Here is a 17,560-nt window from a genome sequence, read left to right as displayed (position 1 = left end):
TCAGAATAAAGGGCTGCAGACTTGTGTTTCTCAGGCTGCTCATTCTTTGCCCTGTAGATACTTTCCCGTGACCCTTTTTCGCCCGTATCTTTCTGCTTGCCATCAAACCAGCAGAAGATATTACAGTGTAAATAAAGAATAGTAATCCATCTGTTTATCATAAAGCCAAGTAAGCCTACATGATGCACATGAGTAAGCACTAGAGGCAAAAAAAAAGAGCCCTCGTTTACATTCACGAAAGAGGCCAGCACCTGCATCATGTAGCAGGAGGTAGGAGGTCTGGAAAACTTTCTGCACACTGATAGCATCGCAGTTTGATTGCGTAATAGAATGTGATTTCCAACCACATTTGGAAGTAGTGACAACTGTGGTCGAGAGGAAGAAAGGAATACCCTTAAAGCTCCAGAAGGCCTGGACAAAGCTGATCTCCAAACATGGCGGGACACTTTTTCTCCCAGCACGTATCAAAGAGTTCTTGGATGATTAGACTTTATCTTCTGTCACATGCACCTACCTATTTACATCACTCTCAAAATTAAAAAAAAAAGAAAAATGAAGCACGTTTCACACATCCTCCTAGATTTATACTCTGCACTTTAACGGAAAAAAGAGTGAACTCAGGTGGTTTCATCATGAGTGAGACTTAATCTATGCTGTGGCAGTCTTCTAAGCACATATTTCTGTGCACTTCCTGTAATGTTTGGACTGACTTCCTGCTAGTGCACGCTATGTAGCAGCAGCCGTTCACCACAAGAGAAGAGATGCGGTCCACGGCTAGAGTTGTATGAAATGTCGAAAATGCGACAGCACAGGCTTAGAGGGTGTTAACAGGCAGAGAGGTTTTTACTTTATGCCTTTTCTCGAGTAGAAATGTGACCATGAGACAGCCTGCTAGAGCTAAAATTATGATTCTATGTTACAAAATGTTCTTTAAAGGAGACGTGGAGCTTGTGACGAGGCTTTTCTCTTTATATTTTCACATTTTTTAATAGTAAGCTGAGTAAACCAAGACCAAAGGTTAATTTTAAAGCCTTTTTTGGCCACAGACAAAAATATCCTCAAACCACATGTTTGACTAAAAAAGAAAATTTTGTAGTCTTGTTGACTTAACACCTGGGGCATAAAACCACGACACAGGAAATGCAACTGTCCCGAGTGCTGCAAGATATTCAAATATCTTTTGAACCGCTCTGGACCAACACCTCAGCTGCACACTGAAGATGTTCTTTACTTTAAAGGTCAGCAAGTCGCACGTTAAATGCAAACAGCGAGCGACACAAAAGCGCGGCCTACAAAAGCCCCCCGTCTCTAAACTGTTTTGGAAAATTCATGTCTTGTTCCGTGTTTGGGAAAGGTGCTGTCCTGACCCCTTTACCGTAGAGCCCATAACGTTCCCCCTTGCTCTCACACAGCTGCACAGTAAGCACCTGTTAAAAGCCTGCAGAGCAACCCTCAACCTTTCAACGACAGGAAACTCTCTGGGTTGCTCCCCTCCATAGTGCGCATGTGTGCATGCAGGCGCCGCACAAGTGCTCCTGTGATAGTGTTATAATAAGAGAAGCGGATGATGACATCTTCACACCTAGGCTCAAGTGCTGAAAAACTTGCTTGCTGCACTTAAACAGCTCTTTTTAAAAAAAGAAGATTTAAATAAGATTTCCCAATGGCGGCACCTGAAATCTGACATTATTGGACATTATTGGACGCTTGAGGAGACGTTTCATATCCAAAGAGGTGAGTTTCACACGTGTGATTCTTCTTACTTTAAGATTAGGTCAAAGAAGTAAAGTGAAACTGTGATAAAGGTGTAACAGGAAAGGATTTAAACGTCTTTCTTGTCTTAAAGCAAATATTCTACATAAATCTGGGGCTTGTTTTCAAATTTGGTCTTTTCTATGAAGTTTACTGAACTTAAAAAAATAACAAATAGCAGCAACGCAAAATAAATCCATAAATAAATGAATAATGTTCAGCCTGCTTCACAACAGTAACAAAGCGCATTCAGCTACTGGTTATCTCCTCTGTTGATATAAATCTGCATTACAAGGAAGATGTGACCACAAAAGAACAAACCGTTTTCTTGTAATGAAATACCAACGCTTCTGTAAATCTACTTTATTAATCTGTCTTTAAATAACATTTTCAAAAAAAAAAAGTTTGGGTATTAAAGTATTTTGATACAAAGTTGACACTTCCTATACAAGTTTGTCTGTATATGGAAACAATGTCGACAATGACAACTGTTAAAACGGTAAATAAATTTAACAGTATGCTGTTAAAATGGTGTACCAGCAATTTACATAAAAACTTAAATCAATCGAATATCTATTCCACTCTATTAAAATCTATTCTTTTTTTACAAAAATATGATTTTTTTATGGTTTGTTTCTTCAAGCTTCTGAACTGACAATGAGTGACTGAAGTCAAAAGTCTTAAAATCTTGGTTCATCACATCATTTCTGGTACACTTAATATCTGAAGTAGCCTTGGTTACATTGGAAACAATAACAACAACCATCAGTATGATTTTGGAAAAGCCTTCAGATGTCGATGATAAAAAGCAGAGGGTAACCCCTCAGTGGAAAATGCTGACTTGTATTACTCCCCGAGTGTGTGTCAGTAAGTGTAGGAGTGCTGATGATAAAATAAAAACATCTTTATGATCCCTCTGTGATTCCTTTCTTGGGGTCTCAGGGCAGTAGTGGGCTGTTACTCTCCAGATTTTTCTCACGGCTTTGAGCCTTTGGGACAGACGGCTGCTGCGATTGGCCCACTGACCTTCTTCCATGAATGGTCTGGTGGGAGCCAAGCGAGCCTGAGAAAGCCGGTTCATACAGAGTACCAGTCTAAAACACAATATACAGAGCACGTGCAGATGCTGGATTATACCAGATTAACACTGGTACACTTCTGCAGGGCCTGCTTTACTTTCTCCAGAATGAGAGCAGGAAACGCCCCGATGTGACTGAACATTGAACAGTGCTGAACATTATAGCAAAACTGTGTCAGTTCTGGATGTGATTTTGTTTAACTGACGCAGGGTAGCATTTAAAAAAAGTCCCTTCAGGTCTCAGACTCTTATTTCTGAGCCCGATTTCCCTCTGAGGCTCCATTTTGAGGCGAGGCCCTCAGTCACATCCGACTGAAGCAGTTTTCGGAAGCAAAAGCTTTTTAGAGCACACAATTTCAAATTTAGCCAAAAAAGATTTACTCAAACTGTTTTTCTTTAGATTTTCCAAGAGAATTCGACTTACATAATTTTAAATAGTGATTATAATATGTGGTTGTAAAGCGACGTGGAATCATTCGTTGGTGAATCTAAGATGCCATTTCTTCCACTGCTAATTTGTTGTTCCCATTTTATGAGCATCAGATTTTTTTGAAAATAACCACAAGTTTCCGCCGTGCAGAAAAGATGGGCTGCAACTGCAGTTCGGACTATTCAGACAGTGAGTGGATCGAGAACTTGGATGAAATCTGCGAACACTGCAACTGTCCCATACCGCCACAATCATGCAACCCAGTAAGTGTTCATCTTGTGTGTAGTATGTGCACATTAGTGTGAGTGTGTTGGTGCACATGAATGAGCGTCCATACATGAAAAGCTTCTGGTTTGTGGTGTGTGTGAGAATGACCACTTGGGGGACAAACACATAAGCTGTAAACCCACAGTGTATTTTGTGTTGTGTGGATTGTTGTTGATTATTGTCATATATTTCTGTATAACTTACATAACTGTGAGGAAAGTTTCCTTTTGGTTGTGTAACTAAATGCGGGCGTAACTATCTGTCCAATGTTGTTTGTTTCCTCTCTGAGAATTAGATTTCCCATTAGACTGGAAATGACAGAAATAAAGGAGAAAACCACATGTCTTACGATTTACCGTCACGATCCACGTATGAAACCGTAGAACTTCACGGTCTTACAGTGAATGTGACGTGCGATGGTGTCTTGTTTGACCGCATAAATCTTACAAAGTATAAAATGGAAATCTAATCTTGTTTATTTCTTCCCAGTACACAGAGCAGCTGATTCCATATCCATCGCAGATGACACCTCCTACTTCACCTTTACCAGGTAATAAGTTTTAGAAAAAGTAAATTTTGTCTATAAACTTATCCTGATGGAGTTAAATCCATTTTTAATTATTTCGCTTAGTTACACACGACAGCCTCAGTTTAGCACTTCAGACATTTTCCTGCGGGCTAATAGATGCACTGCATGAGTACAATTTGAAAATAACTGTATACATAATTATGTAATATAGTTTTTTTTATTGTGTCAGTGTCAGTACATCTGGACTTTTCCCTCATCCCATCACATTATAAATATTTCCATTTCATTGTTTATGAACACAAAGTTTTCCATTTGCTTTCCATTCTCTGGTTTCCGCGGTGGTTCCTCTTGCTGTTTACACAAATATGACCAAGTATGCATGAAATTATTCAAGTAACTTTGGGCTTATTGTGTACTCAAGTACCACAGCCACACTTTGTTTCCTGGGTCCTTTGTGTAATAATGAATGTGATCCAGGATCAGTTGCAGCAAGTAGTTACAGTAAATCATGTAGTGACACATTTTTTATGATGATTCACTTCCCCATGCAGGAAACAGCTTCCGCTAGTTTATCTATTATATTTTTAGCCTCTAAGTTGGAGTTAGTTCTATAAATAATGAAAAGACAACAATTTATAATGCCATTATCTTGCCCTATAAATAAATCTTTAATTATTCACCTGTAAATGTCTACTTGCTGTTCTCGTACACTCTGACGAGAGGGGATTATTCGCCATCGCCAGCTCACGCTCACAGGGGATCGTTTGCTTTTTCTGTGTAATGTAATGCATTACAATGTGCCGCCGTGAAAGGGCCCCACATGTCTTTGTCAGATATGTAAAATGGAATAGGTTGAAATAAGCTTGACATAAGCTTTTCATGTTAATTGCAAGTAAAATTGTATCTAAAACTACAAATTTTGTCTTGCAGTCAACGTTGTGGTGGCCATTTACAGCTATGAGCCCACTCATGACGGCGACCTTGGCTTCGACAAAGGAGACAAACTCAAGATCCTCAACAAGTAATCTGCTTTTAAACACACAGCAATGTCTTGCAACGAAACCAAGAACTAATCTGGTCCATTATCCACTCACCCCATAAATAGTGGAGCATAAGCTATAAAACCTTAACACCAGGACATTTAACTGATGATTGTACAAAGACAACCCAAACTGAGAAACTGCATTGTTTTGTTTTTAATTATATATACACTCATTTTGACTTTAATACCAGAAATATGTTTGAAAAAGTTGGGACTGACACACTTTCCACTGTGTATCGTGACCCTGTGTATGTTAGGAAAACGAGAAAATCAATCGTTGCAGTTTTGAAAGTGAAATCTCTTTTTTGTTTGTTGATTGGAACAGCTGGGGTAATCTTGTTTTTGGGATGGCTGACACATCTGGACCACAAGTGAAGCCAAGCTGCTGTAATAATAATACAGAGTAGCAGTGTTTTGCTAAAATAAGCAAGAATGTCTGTCACCTGCATGGCAGTACGCATTGTTTACTACACCAAAAGATGGCTGTGGTGTTTTTAGATCATGGGTATCGATATTTCAAGTGCTCAGCATCGCCCTAGGGTTAAATACGAAAGACTCAGATAAAGACTTAAATTAGAAAACATCTGCGCGACGCTCGTTATAAAAACGATCGTGTTTCTAATTAACATTTCTAGCTTCATGTTCCACCAACTGCTTTTTTTGCGTATTACACAGTTTTTCCAGTCTCTAACTGCTCTGTCCCCACATTTTCTTTTAATGTATTGTTGACGCCAAATTTAAATTGAGCACATTTTTTGCTATATTGTCTTTGTACGTTTTCAGTTAAATATTGGGATTAACTTATTTGCAAATGACTTAAATTCAGCTTTTAATCATACTTGCACACAGCTGTGGGTCTGCTGGACTGCCGAGCACCCACTGTAAATACACGCCATATGTTTTAGAATGTATTTTCAGATGGGAGATGTTATGACTACATGATCTCACCCAACACTTCCTGTCAATGTGTGCTGTTGAAAATTGAATAAATGTAAAAAAAATGCCCCCAAAAAATTCAGACGTGTGATTTTGCGGGTTTGAAAGAGGAAACACAAACTTTAACAAGAGAAAAACATACATATAACAGCAAAGGAAATAAAGCCATATGACATACTGTGCTATATATATGTGGGTAAATATAAAAATGTGCAATAGAAACTCATTCGAATATGTGTATGTACGCAGAAAAGAAAATAATCTTTTGCTTGAAAGTTAAAGTTAATATATCAAAATATAAAAAGCTAGTGTTCTGCATGCACACTTAATGTAGCAAGATTTACCAGTTTTTTAGTAAAAAAATATGTTTGTGACATAGAAAACATAACTTCCTGGAACGACTGCTAGCTAATATTGTATTAAAACGTGTGACAATTGTTAATGATTTTAGGCAGAACTCCAACGACATAACAAGATTAATTTATGTAGCTCAAGATCTTAAATCTTTAATTTTTAGGGCCGTTTACAATTAAGTCTGTGCTGAGCATCCTTCTTTCCCTTCAGCGTCTTCTTCTTTTACACAGAGCAACATATTTTTCTCCCTCCCAGCGATGCGCTTCATTTTATTCACGTAAAGACTATTGAGGCCTTTTTGGGGTTGAACTGAACCTGTTTTCTGAAGCTGTGTGACACACATCACGGCTATGATAACTAACTCAGAGTATTGTTGCTGCCTCTTCTGACATGCAGGGATGATCCAGAATGGTATCTGGCAGAGTCTCTCACCACAGGCCAGCAGGGCTACATCCCCTACAACTTTGTCGCATTGTCCACCGTGGAGACCGAACCGTACGTCACACAGGAAGCACGCTGACACGCCTTTCAAAGCCATGTCATTCAACCTCAACACCATCTCATGTCATGCAATGCATTATCTGTCCCTGAGGGAAGGGAAGTGGTTAGCTCAAAGTGTGAAGCATATGGTGTGTTTGCGCTGCAGGTGGTTCTTCAGGAACATTTCGAGAAACGAAGCCATGAGGCTGCTCCTCGCTCCTGGGAATACGCAGGGTTCCTTCCTGATTCGAGAGAGTGAGACCGCCAAAGGTAAAATGCTCTACAGAAAACCGACTGCGCAGATCAACAGGCGGCTTCTCAGCAGTCTGTTTTACTTCACATTGAGATGCACTTAAATGCTATATGTCACATTTTAAACCTTTAATAACCTAAATGGAACAAGTGAGCTCATGAACAATATGACTGGTTTCCTCAGTAGCAGTCAGTTTTGTTATTACGTGCATTTCCCGTAATCCCACTACCTGTTTCCCAATTTGTCTCATCTGTTTTGTTTCAGTTTTGTTTTCCTGCTCCTTGCTTAAAATAAAAATATGACTTACATGCTGCATTAATTTCACTGGAAATGAAGCCACGACTGCTAAATGCTCACCCCCCTGAAGTGTGCCACGATTCATTATTTTAGCCACTGGCACACAGTTCTGTACGGCGGTCTACACTGTGCTTTTTTAACATCGTCGAATGAACCTTATAATTGTTAAAGTATTCGACTGTGCCCACGTACAGCCTCACAGAACAACGCAGTACAGTGTGATTACCACAGATATTTAACTCTGACTCATAACACACTGGAACACACGGTGACTCACATTTTGTGAGAAAAGTGATGTTTCTATGCATTGTAGTAAAATGACTATAAAATAGAAATTATTACAATCAATCAATCTTTATTTATCCCAGACTCATAGTCCATAAAAACAAGATAAACCTCATAACACATAAAACAATAAAAACAGATTAAAAAACCCACCCAAATCGTTTTCCAACAAAAAGACGACCACACCAGCGTCTCTACAATGTAGGCTGGTTACTGAGGGGTGTTCCCATATGTGCATTAAGCTTTACAAGAGGACCCCAGCCACGTAAACCAAAACCTGTCTGAGAATCATTGTCATGCTTTCTTCATTGCCAGCTTAATCGAGTGATGGTTGCATCATTTGGTTGCTTGTAAATCCTTTTTTTTCCTCTTACTTTTGAAGCGGTAAATTTTCAGAAATGTAACAGGATTCAAACTCTCACCTTCAGCTGAATAAAACATAAGCTGTGTATAAAAGATAGATGATTGCACAACTATGTTTTTCAGCTTGAAGTTTGGCATTATGGCCTTCACTATTGTGGAGCAATGAGTGATAATACTTGGACCAGATGGTTGAGTGCTAATATGAAAACCACAAGTCGTTAGCCAATGAGCATCCTCTCGATAAACCCGCTCTCTGACACTTAGAATGATAAAACTTTACAAAATGGACTTACGGTAACGTTTTACTCAACAAATCGAAAATCTCACCAAAAACCAGCGACTAAACCCATAAAACCACCAGGAAACTGTTAACAGAGACCAGGGCTGGGGCTGTTTCTCACTGAGAAAACTGTAGTCTGTTTGCAAACACCACTATCACCCCATCACGTTGGCCATCTTTGATATGGTCAGTGAGTGCTATATTAGCTAGCTTAATTGCCAAGATGCATCCAGATGCACACACAGCTACTCGCTGTTAGTAAGTCACTCACCGAAAAACTGGAAGAGTTTGCTGGACGGTCTGTTAACATGGCAGCAAACTCAAAAAATGCTCAAAAAGTCCATTTCGGTGACAGGAAGCGGGTGAGGTGACACCTGGAAGACAGCTAGAAGCTACACATATTATCGACCTGTCACTCACAACAGCTGAGACCCTAATACTGCCTCATCAAAGCCTTTTCTTAATTTTCAAGCCCCAGAGGTTACCACGTGTGTTCAAGCTATAACAACTCCATGACACCAATATGCTTCCTGTTTAAAGCGTTATGGGAAACAAAGCAAACATTTTTATGTTACATGGGAGTAGATAGTGCATGTATCTCAGGTTTGTCAGGTGGAAAGGATTTTCAATGCTCCTGGTTGGTAAAAATGATCAGATTAGCAACTTTAAGCATTAAAGCTGTCACGATGTTGCAAATCTACGCAGAGCGAATCAGCCCACAACATTATTTCTGCTTCAAAGGCCATTTTAGCATTAAACTTTGTCTATATTATGAGAAAATTAAAAATTTTTAATAGTACTAATGTACTGATGTATTAATATTGACATTTCCAATACATTAGCTACTAATTTCATGCGTTGTAGTGGATTATGTATTTTGGAAAGCCTTAAGTGTCTGACAGTGAAAAGCTTAGTTAGGACATTTTAGAGTAAATCATCATGGTTCTAACTTCCTGTTCCAGGATCATACTCGTTGTCAGTGAGAGATCTGGACCATAACACAGGTGAAGGAGTGAAGCACTACAGGATCCGCAACATGGACAATGGTGGCTTCTACATCACAGCGAAGATATCCTTCAACTCGCTGAAGGAGCTCGTCCATCATCACTCACGTGCGTACAGCCTCTTGAGGGGATTATCGATATTGCTGGTTACTGTGGAGTCTTCATTCTAATAATTTTATACGTTTCTTTTCTTTGTCATTCAGGTGATGCAGACGGGCTGTGCACAAAGCTGGTGAAACCATGTCAGTCTAGGGCACCGCAGAAGCCCTGGTGGCAGGACGAGTGGGAGATTCCTCGTGAGTCTCTGAAACTGGAACGCAGGCTCGGAGCTGGGCAGTTTGGAGAAGTCTGGATGGGTAAGTGCATTTCCATTTGCATGACTTTTAAAGGTTTGCAGAATTTTGCAGAAAAAGATCGTGTGTACAAAGCCCAGTTGCTCAATCTGGCTGTGGCCTTGACTGCGTGGCTGCCAGAAAGTTTTTGCCAGGGTTTTTCTGCAGTGTATGCAGAAGCGTTTCCTCCATGCAGTCTTAATTGTAGGCTTGTTTGAGCTGGTTAACTGAAGAGTGATGGGAGGTATTAACCGTGTTACACAACATCGCTCAAGCAGCATAAATCTGGCTTTCCTGTGAAGGATTAAGGTAAACAAGACACAAAGTGTTTGGATCACATGGGTATCAGTTGAACTAATCTGTACCACAACCCCATTATTACTGAATTGCAGGGGTAACTTTCCCTCTATTCCCCATCCTCATTTGCCAGCACAATTTAACATCCCAAACAAACCTCTCTTTAAGAGCTAAACATTACCAACAATGGAACTTCTCCACTCACTGCCACTTTATACTTACAATGTTTGCTCCCATGTAGCCAGAGCTCTGTTTGTTTCTTCATCCTCATCCAAACATTGGTTCAGTGACATTCTTGAATTGTGGGTGCGACTGTCCCTGGCTTTGAAATGTTTATTTGCATGCACATGAAAATACACAACTACGTCTTCTAACGAGATTTCCATAGTAGATAAAAGGGGCAGAGAGATGCTTTGAATAGTAAAAATAATTTGCTCACAGTGTCGCTGCACTTCATGTTTGGTGTGAATTGTTCAGCGCTTTGTGTAACTGAAAGTGAAACTGCTCGGTTGTGGCTTTAGTTGGCATGAGGAGGGTGTCAGTGTTCCAGAGCTGGAATGAGAACCTGTTTGCATGAAAGCCATTCAAAAACTGTTGCTCGCCTGGCCCACGTTGAATCGCTCCACTGGTGACAAAAGAGCTGTGTTTAGAGTCATCAAATCACCAGCCGGCAACTAGACGGGCTTAATTACTCGTGTGGACAGAACAGGACATTCTTAGTTGGAGTAGAGGCATAGCTTTGTTTGGCAATCAGTTCAGGGTTATAATCTAACATTTGATTGTGGATAAAAGTTGTTACATTTTCTAAAAATGAGTAGAGTGGAGTCCTGCTGACTTTGCTTTGTTTGACATATTTGGCACGATATGATATCAATCGGCCTTCATTACAGGGAAGGAAAAAAAGACAATAAAATAAAGATAAAACATCTTATTAAAAGACAGCTTTACCAAATGTCTCCATAGCTGGGATTCGTGCTGTGCGATAATAAATCTTCTGTTGTTACACCCACAATGATTTCATTTTCAGAAGCACGGAGCCTGCAAACATTTTTATACACCGCATTTCACCATTCAGCTTTAAACGCTCCTCCCCTCACCCTCAACCCCAGACACGGCAGATGGCTGCCCTGAGGTTCTGTCAGAGGCTTCTTCCTGTTAAAGCTGAGCTTTTCCTTCGAGCCACCAAGTACTTGCTCATAGGAGGTCATCGGATTCTTGGGTTTTCTCTGTATTATTCTAGGGTCTTTACCTTACACTATATAAAGTACTGGGTGACTTGTTTCAAGCAGCACTCTAACATTTGACTTGACTTGGTTAGTCATGACCGCACACAAAAGTAATGATTTAGCATTCAATGTTATTTAATCAACGGCAAACGTGGAGTCACCCACTTCATTTTAGCCATCTCACTGACAAACCGCTCAGCAAGTTACAGTCATAGTCTGTGCTGGTGCACTGCACAAATACTGGACTGGTGGTGGGTAACAGATTAAATATTAAGACACTCAAGGCAGACACACCCTTGTAATGTGTAACTCCAAAGGCTAAATGGATGTGTATTTATATAACACTTCTTTTGTCTTTTTCAAACTTCAACCCACAGTCATGCGTTTGCATGTCCTCTTGCCACGATTTAAACAGTGAAACAGTTAGAAACCTGTTTTTGCACCAGACTATGGGAAGGTTGTTAACTATGGGAAGGTTAAACCAGCCACTAGTGGCCATTCAAACACTTGCCATTTTTTGACACTTGCTTGTTAGCTCAATTTTTTCAGCTCTGACATACTAAAGTAAAAAGTGCTAAGTGGTAAACACCAGCATGAGTTCACCCTGTGATATCTATATGCCCATATGTTTTCAGGTGTCTACAACAACGACAGGAAAGTGGCAATCAAGAATCTGAAAATGGGCACTATGTCAGTGGAAGCTTTCTTGGCAGAAGCCAACATGATGAAGAACCTGCAGCATCCTCGCCTCGTCCGCCTCTTCGCTGTGGTTACCCAGGAGCCGATCTATATTGTCACCGAGTACATGGAAAATGGTAGGCAGAAACACAACATGTGTCACAACCTGGAGAATTTTACTAATGAGCTAGTAGCGCCCAACACTCAAGAGGGAATTCCACATGTCAGCTGAAGCATTAAAGGAAAATAAATCAGTGTTTCTGAGCAGTTCCTATTTGAAGGTAAATTAAAGAGATATGCGTTTGTAATCACACCAGCTCCTTTCCATTCAATTAAGTAATCTAAAATATGTCTAAGCCTGTCTGACATCTCCTGCCGTGTCAGGGTGAGCTCTGTGCCTGCAGCCTGCAGCAAAGACAAAAGAATTTCTGTTGTAAGTTCTCGCGCTGTTATAGACGCTCAGGATTAAACATGTTGATCTCCTATCAGACTTTGGGTGAAAGCACATGCTCGAACAAAAGAGCGGGCAGCCCAATGCGTTTCTTCTTTTCCCTGAGTCATAATGTCGTCATACACCTGCTCCACCTCAGTGAGCCTGTTGAATCAGTAGAATAGGTTTTGATGGTACATCCACAGCTGCCCTTCTGTTTGTTTGACTTTGATCTTTGATAAGAGATGAAGCTCTGTAATTTTTACATGAATCGAGTCGTGTGAGGAAATCTGAATGAGGCAGCCACAGTAACTCACGGGCCCTTCCCTTCAAAACTTGCTGCTTTGATGAAGCGGCCAAGCTCTGATAGGCCATTTTCGGCTTCTCCTCGTGGCCTTCACTGCTGGCTGCTAAAATGTTTCAAAGCAAACATGAACTTTCACTTCTTTGCTGGGCCCCTTCCAGACAGGTTACTGGTGTTTACGCATCGAGGGGAAGTCTCTCCGGCCCGTCTGAGACGAAGGGTGTTAAATTAGGAGAGGATGAATCACTGTGTTATTGTTCACACAGACCCCTGATGGTGCCTGGCTCTTTTCCAGGGACACATTTACACAAATGTCGGCACACTGCACCGCTGCGGCCGTAAACAAACATGCCGCAGCGCTTTGAATAACAGTTTGTTCAGCATCTCGCCACTGTGTCTTCCTCTTTTCCCCTCTCCTCTTACATAACATATGAGGAATTGCAGTGAATCACAAATCATGTTAGCAGTTTCAGTACTCTCAATAAAGGTTTACTGCCCACAAATCTTTCACTGAGAGGAACAATCGCAAAATGCACAGAGAGATGCTGTCACAAACACAACAACGGCCCTACTGCTGAAATGAATGGCGTGCCTTTGTATAGTCGTCTGTGAGTAGCTTGCAAACCACCAGCACTGGTTCTATGTGAGGCCGTGTCTTTGTCTGGGATCCACATGTTAACGGGACACAATTGTCGCTTCTGTTGTGAAAAGAAAGGACGGCTCTGGAGTTCCCATCTTTTCCGCTTCTCCCTTTTTTTTATTATCAGAGACAACAAAGATGGAAAATAACAGGCGTGCCATCCCAGCTTCCCTTTGTGACCTTGACAAAGAGCTTTACCCTGGTTCTCATACTTCAAAAACTGTCCTCCGGACTTAAGCAGAGGAGTAACTGCCTCTTCTTTCCTGGCACAGTCATTCCTCTGAAACTATTTCCTTTGGTCTGACTTGGTTGGGTGGTGCACAGAGGTATTGTTCTCTGCTAATCAAAGTCAACACAAAGTCAGCTATCAGAAACATATCTGATGGTCTCTGCTTCCTCCAAGTAAAATGTTCACTGATTTGAGGTGCTATTCTGGTCCAGCTCGCTGTATTTATGGCTGCGGAGAATCGCGAGGGCTTTTGTTGTGGATAAAGGGAAATATAATTAGTCTTGTGGACAGTGCATGGTTTTTTCCAATTCATTTTAGCATTCATTGTTGCCTAATCTTTGTTGCATAACAGTCAGTAATGTGGACACGCCATTATGCAACCTGTTATTCTTTTTGAATGAATGAAAACTTAAGTTGTATATTTTTCTTACAGGTAGCCTGGTGGATTACCTGAAAACAACAGAGGGGAGCAATTTGCCCATGAACGTCCTGATAGATATGTCATCTCAGGCAAGACATTTATTGTTACAGTGAATATATCTGCCCACTTATCTCCATCCTCTCTTCAAGTTATTTACAAGATTTCGTTTTTCACTTCCTATTATTCTAGCAAAGCACTTCCACGCAGTAAAGTACCCACTGTTGAGGCTTAGTTTAATCTGGTGATAATATCAGAACCGTGTGTGTGTGTGTGTGTGTGCGTGCAGATGTGAAACCATGTTGATGAATGCAGGCTGGTCTAGACACTGTGGCACATATACCACAGAGGCTTATTACCACCGAACAAGGGGGCTATTGCCTGAACATTTTATCTTGTGTTTTTTTTAATCACACATTTGCACAAAGATGCCAACGTAGCTAAAATTTTAAAAGTATGGCCTTTGCCACCGAATACATGTGGCAGTGAAAGTATTATAATAAGCTTAGGTCGAAAACGAAAAAGTGTAGTTGAAACTTCTTTCAAGTCAGACCCACTGCTTCCTTATCTTTCCAGTCTTAATGCAAAGCAAAGCTAAACCAGCCAACTGCTGACTTCACACTGGCTTCAGCTGCAAAATTTTAAGCATATATTACTATTTGTACCCACTCCTACTTTGTGAAATATAACCTGTCAAAGAAGTTAAATGTGTAGGTTTGGGAATGGAAAACAAAACCACAGAAAGGCAGGCTGAAGCTTCAAAGTCTAACCTGACGAGATTCTCGATGTGCAAGAGGCAAATTCTCTCAGAGCTCACTGCAGAGGGCTGGAGTTTGTGCACAGCAGTGAACGCATTTTTACAGAATCAACGTTTTCAAGCCAGTTATGCACTGATAGATTTTGTGGTAACTGTAACCACCATGCAGTGGACCATAGAGACAAATGTGATTTATTGCTGTGGTCACAACCCTACCTTATGTTTAAATCAAAGTACATGCATGCAGTTAGAGGAATTAGAGATTTTACTCATAATATTTTGAGAGTGGCAACCACAAATCTAAGTGTGGTTTTAAGAACTTTTTAAATGCTTTCCATTATTTCTTTCATGCCACAATCAAATGAATGGAACAAAGGTGTAAAGAGGTATAAAGAGGTAGAGGTGGAGGTCACACTGCCACTTTGTGAAAGACGCAAACATACGTACATCTCAGGTTTCTCCCCGCCTATGTGACACATTCTCACGCCTGAAATATGCACCGCAGCTTCAGAAAAACTAGATAAAACTAGAGAAATGAACAGATCGCCATAAATGTATCAGATAATTTGTGTTTGTGGAGTGGTGAATTCTGTGGAAATCCTTAGCACCAATTTCCTTATTCATCGGAGTGCACTATCAGAGTCCCTTGTAGGTCCACGTCTTTCAAAATGAGCTGTGTTGTACCTGAATGAGTCACAGACTGCCACTGTAATAAACTCTCAGTCTGTGGGAAGGCAAAGCAAGGACTGCAGCATTTTGTTTTGGGAAGTAGAGCTGGTGTTGTGCACCTGGGTGGAGCACAGAGGTGAAAGGGTAGAGAGAACTGACCCGAGGAAGTAGTCAACTCCCTACTTTGGGAATCTGTCTGGTTCATGTGTCTAACACACAAACATTGCACAGTGCTAAAATACACACAGGCCGTACACAGCCATTTATTTTGTGCTTGAACACACACACACACACACTCATGCTTCTTTTGTCTTGTGCTGTCCCCTGCAGGTGGCTGACGGCATGGCATTTATTGAGCAGAAAAATTACATTCATCGAGATCTGCGAGCTGCCAATATTCTCGTCTCTCATGAGCTCATCTGCAAGGTTGCCGACTTTGGACTCGCACGACTCATAGAGGACAACGAATACACAGCGAGAGAGGGTAGCAACAGCTTTACCTATATCATCTCTTCGGCTCTATTTCAAAGCATTTCATAGATTCTTGTTCAATCTTCTCCATTGTTTCTAGGTGCAAAGTTCCCCATCAAATGGACGGCCCCTGAAGCTATTAATTATGGCACCTTCTCCATAAAATCTGATGTGTGGTCATTTGGGATCCTCCTTACAGAAATAGTGACATATGGACGCATTCCTTACCCTGGTAAATGATCACACTCGTATTACTCATTCTAGTAATAATAATAATTGTAAAAACATTTGATTTCTTATTTGTTTATTTATTTTTTATCAGGTATGTCCAACCCAGAGGTAATCCAGAACCTGGAGCGGAGCTACAGAATGCCACAGCCTGACAACTGCTCCGATGCTCTTTATAGCATCATGTGTCACTGCTGGAAGGAGAATCCGGAGGAGAGACCTACGTTCGAGTACCTGAGGAATGTTCTGGAGGATTTCTTCACATCCACAGAGAGGCAATACCAGGAATAGCTAGGAATAGACACATACAATAAACAGATTCAAACTAAGGCACAGCCTGTGACAGTGGATGCTGGATTTTGATTTTTTTCTTTAGAAGAATGCATGCCTTTCTACTGATAGGGATAAACAGACATTTTCCAAGTTTCTGCATCAAATATATTCTGACATGACCACTTAGATATGATACTATTACCTATGGAACTATGAATATGAACCAGCTGGATCAGAGCCAGCAGCAGAGGGGAGCGTGATCGCCAAGCTGCTTGAATTAACTGGGGACTGACTGATGTAGCTGGATAACCAGCTGCTCTCCTGGTGCTTGTTGTTAACGTGTAAATACTGTTCACTGCTTCAGCTGTGTTTTACCTCTGCTGTTTAATAAATGTTTTTGAAAGTGTTTTAATTTCAGTAAAAAAAGAGAAGCTGTTCATGAATGTTGTTTGTTACCAGATGACATGTGCATTATTTTAGTTTATCATTGCTGATGTTGCAGTGCGTTACCCTAAAATCATGAGAGCCGTCAAACTATTGCTATTGCTCGAGTACTGTAAGTTTTGGGGTAACTTCTGAATCTTCCATTGATCTTGGGTTCTTTAAACTTGTACTGCATTTTGTTTTAAAGGCAAATAATATTTTTACAATGCTGTATTTATTTTAGGGGCAGCGCTACTTGCTTATTGTAGGATTTTATTTACATAACACAGACGTTTATATTTGAGAAATTTGCCTCTGATTAAATATGGAGAAAGCAGCTGCATCATTAAAATGCTGTTTACAACACAGTCATTTTTTGTTTTTTCTATATATTTATTATTTCTTTTTAATTTTTGTTTTCCATTTAGTTTTCTTTTCCCTTGTGGGTTTGCTTGAGTAGGTTTACTGCTTTTAGTTTAGTTTATACTAATTAAAGCATCAGTTCTAGCTCAGTTTTTCATAATAATAATAATAATATAGGGAGGCTTTCCCCAAGTACTGTAATTTTTTTTCCCTAAACAATTTATTTTTGTAAGTTAAATAAAACAAAATCAATCTGAGTTTTAGCTTTGACTTTACTTATAGTTAAATATACTAATTGCTTTGCTTTTTGACCAGACAAAAGCCAGCATACCTGTAGTGCTGGTTCCAGTCCTGGATAAATCGAGAGAGTTGTATCAGGAAGAACACAGTAAATTTTTTGCCAAACCAAAAATTAGATCTTCATACCTTTTCAGTCAGATCCCAGTTTAACAATGACTTCCTTTGGTGCTGT

The 17,560-nt window shown here is 40.3% G+C and overlaps 1 protein-coding gene across 1 annotated transcript; it reads left to right on the top strand.

The window, feature by feature from the left end:
- Positions 1-732: 732 nt before the first annotated feature.
- On the top strand, positions 733-17,093 carry lck (LCK proto-oncogene, Src family tyrosine kinase). Its single transcript, XM_026152467.1, has 13 exons — positions 733-1,734; positions 3,411-3,523; positions 4,017-4,077; positions 4,987-5,077; positions 6,785-6,883; positions 7,035-7,138; positions 9,309-9,458; positions 9,554-9,706; positions 11,841-12,020; positions 13,920-13,996; positions 15,661-15,814; positions 15,902-16,033; positions 16,124-17,093. Exons 2-13 carry the CDS (start codon positions 3,416-3,418, stop codon positions 16,318-16,320), a joined length of 1,506 nt encoding a protein of 501 aa, XP_026008252.1. The 5' UTR covers positions 733-1,734; positions 3,411-3,415; the 3' UTR covers positions 16,321-17,093.
- Positions 17,094-17,560: the final 467 nt, after the last annotated feature.

The sequence above is a fragment of the Astatotilapia calliptera genome, chromosome 19 (genome assembly GCF_900246225.1).
Source record: "Astatotilapia calliptera chromosome 19, fAstCal1.2, whole genome shotgun sequence".
In the NCBI taxonomy this organism is placed as follows: Eukaryota; Metazoa; Chordata; class Actinopteri; order Cichliformes; family Cichlidae; genus Astatotilapia; species Astatotilapia calliptera.
Note: the sequence above shows the minus strand (reverse complement) of the source record. Positions and strands in the feature narration are given on the sequence as shown.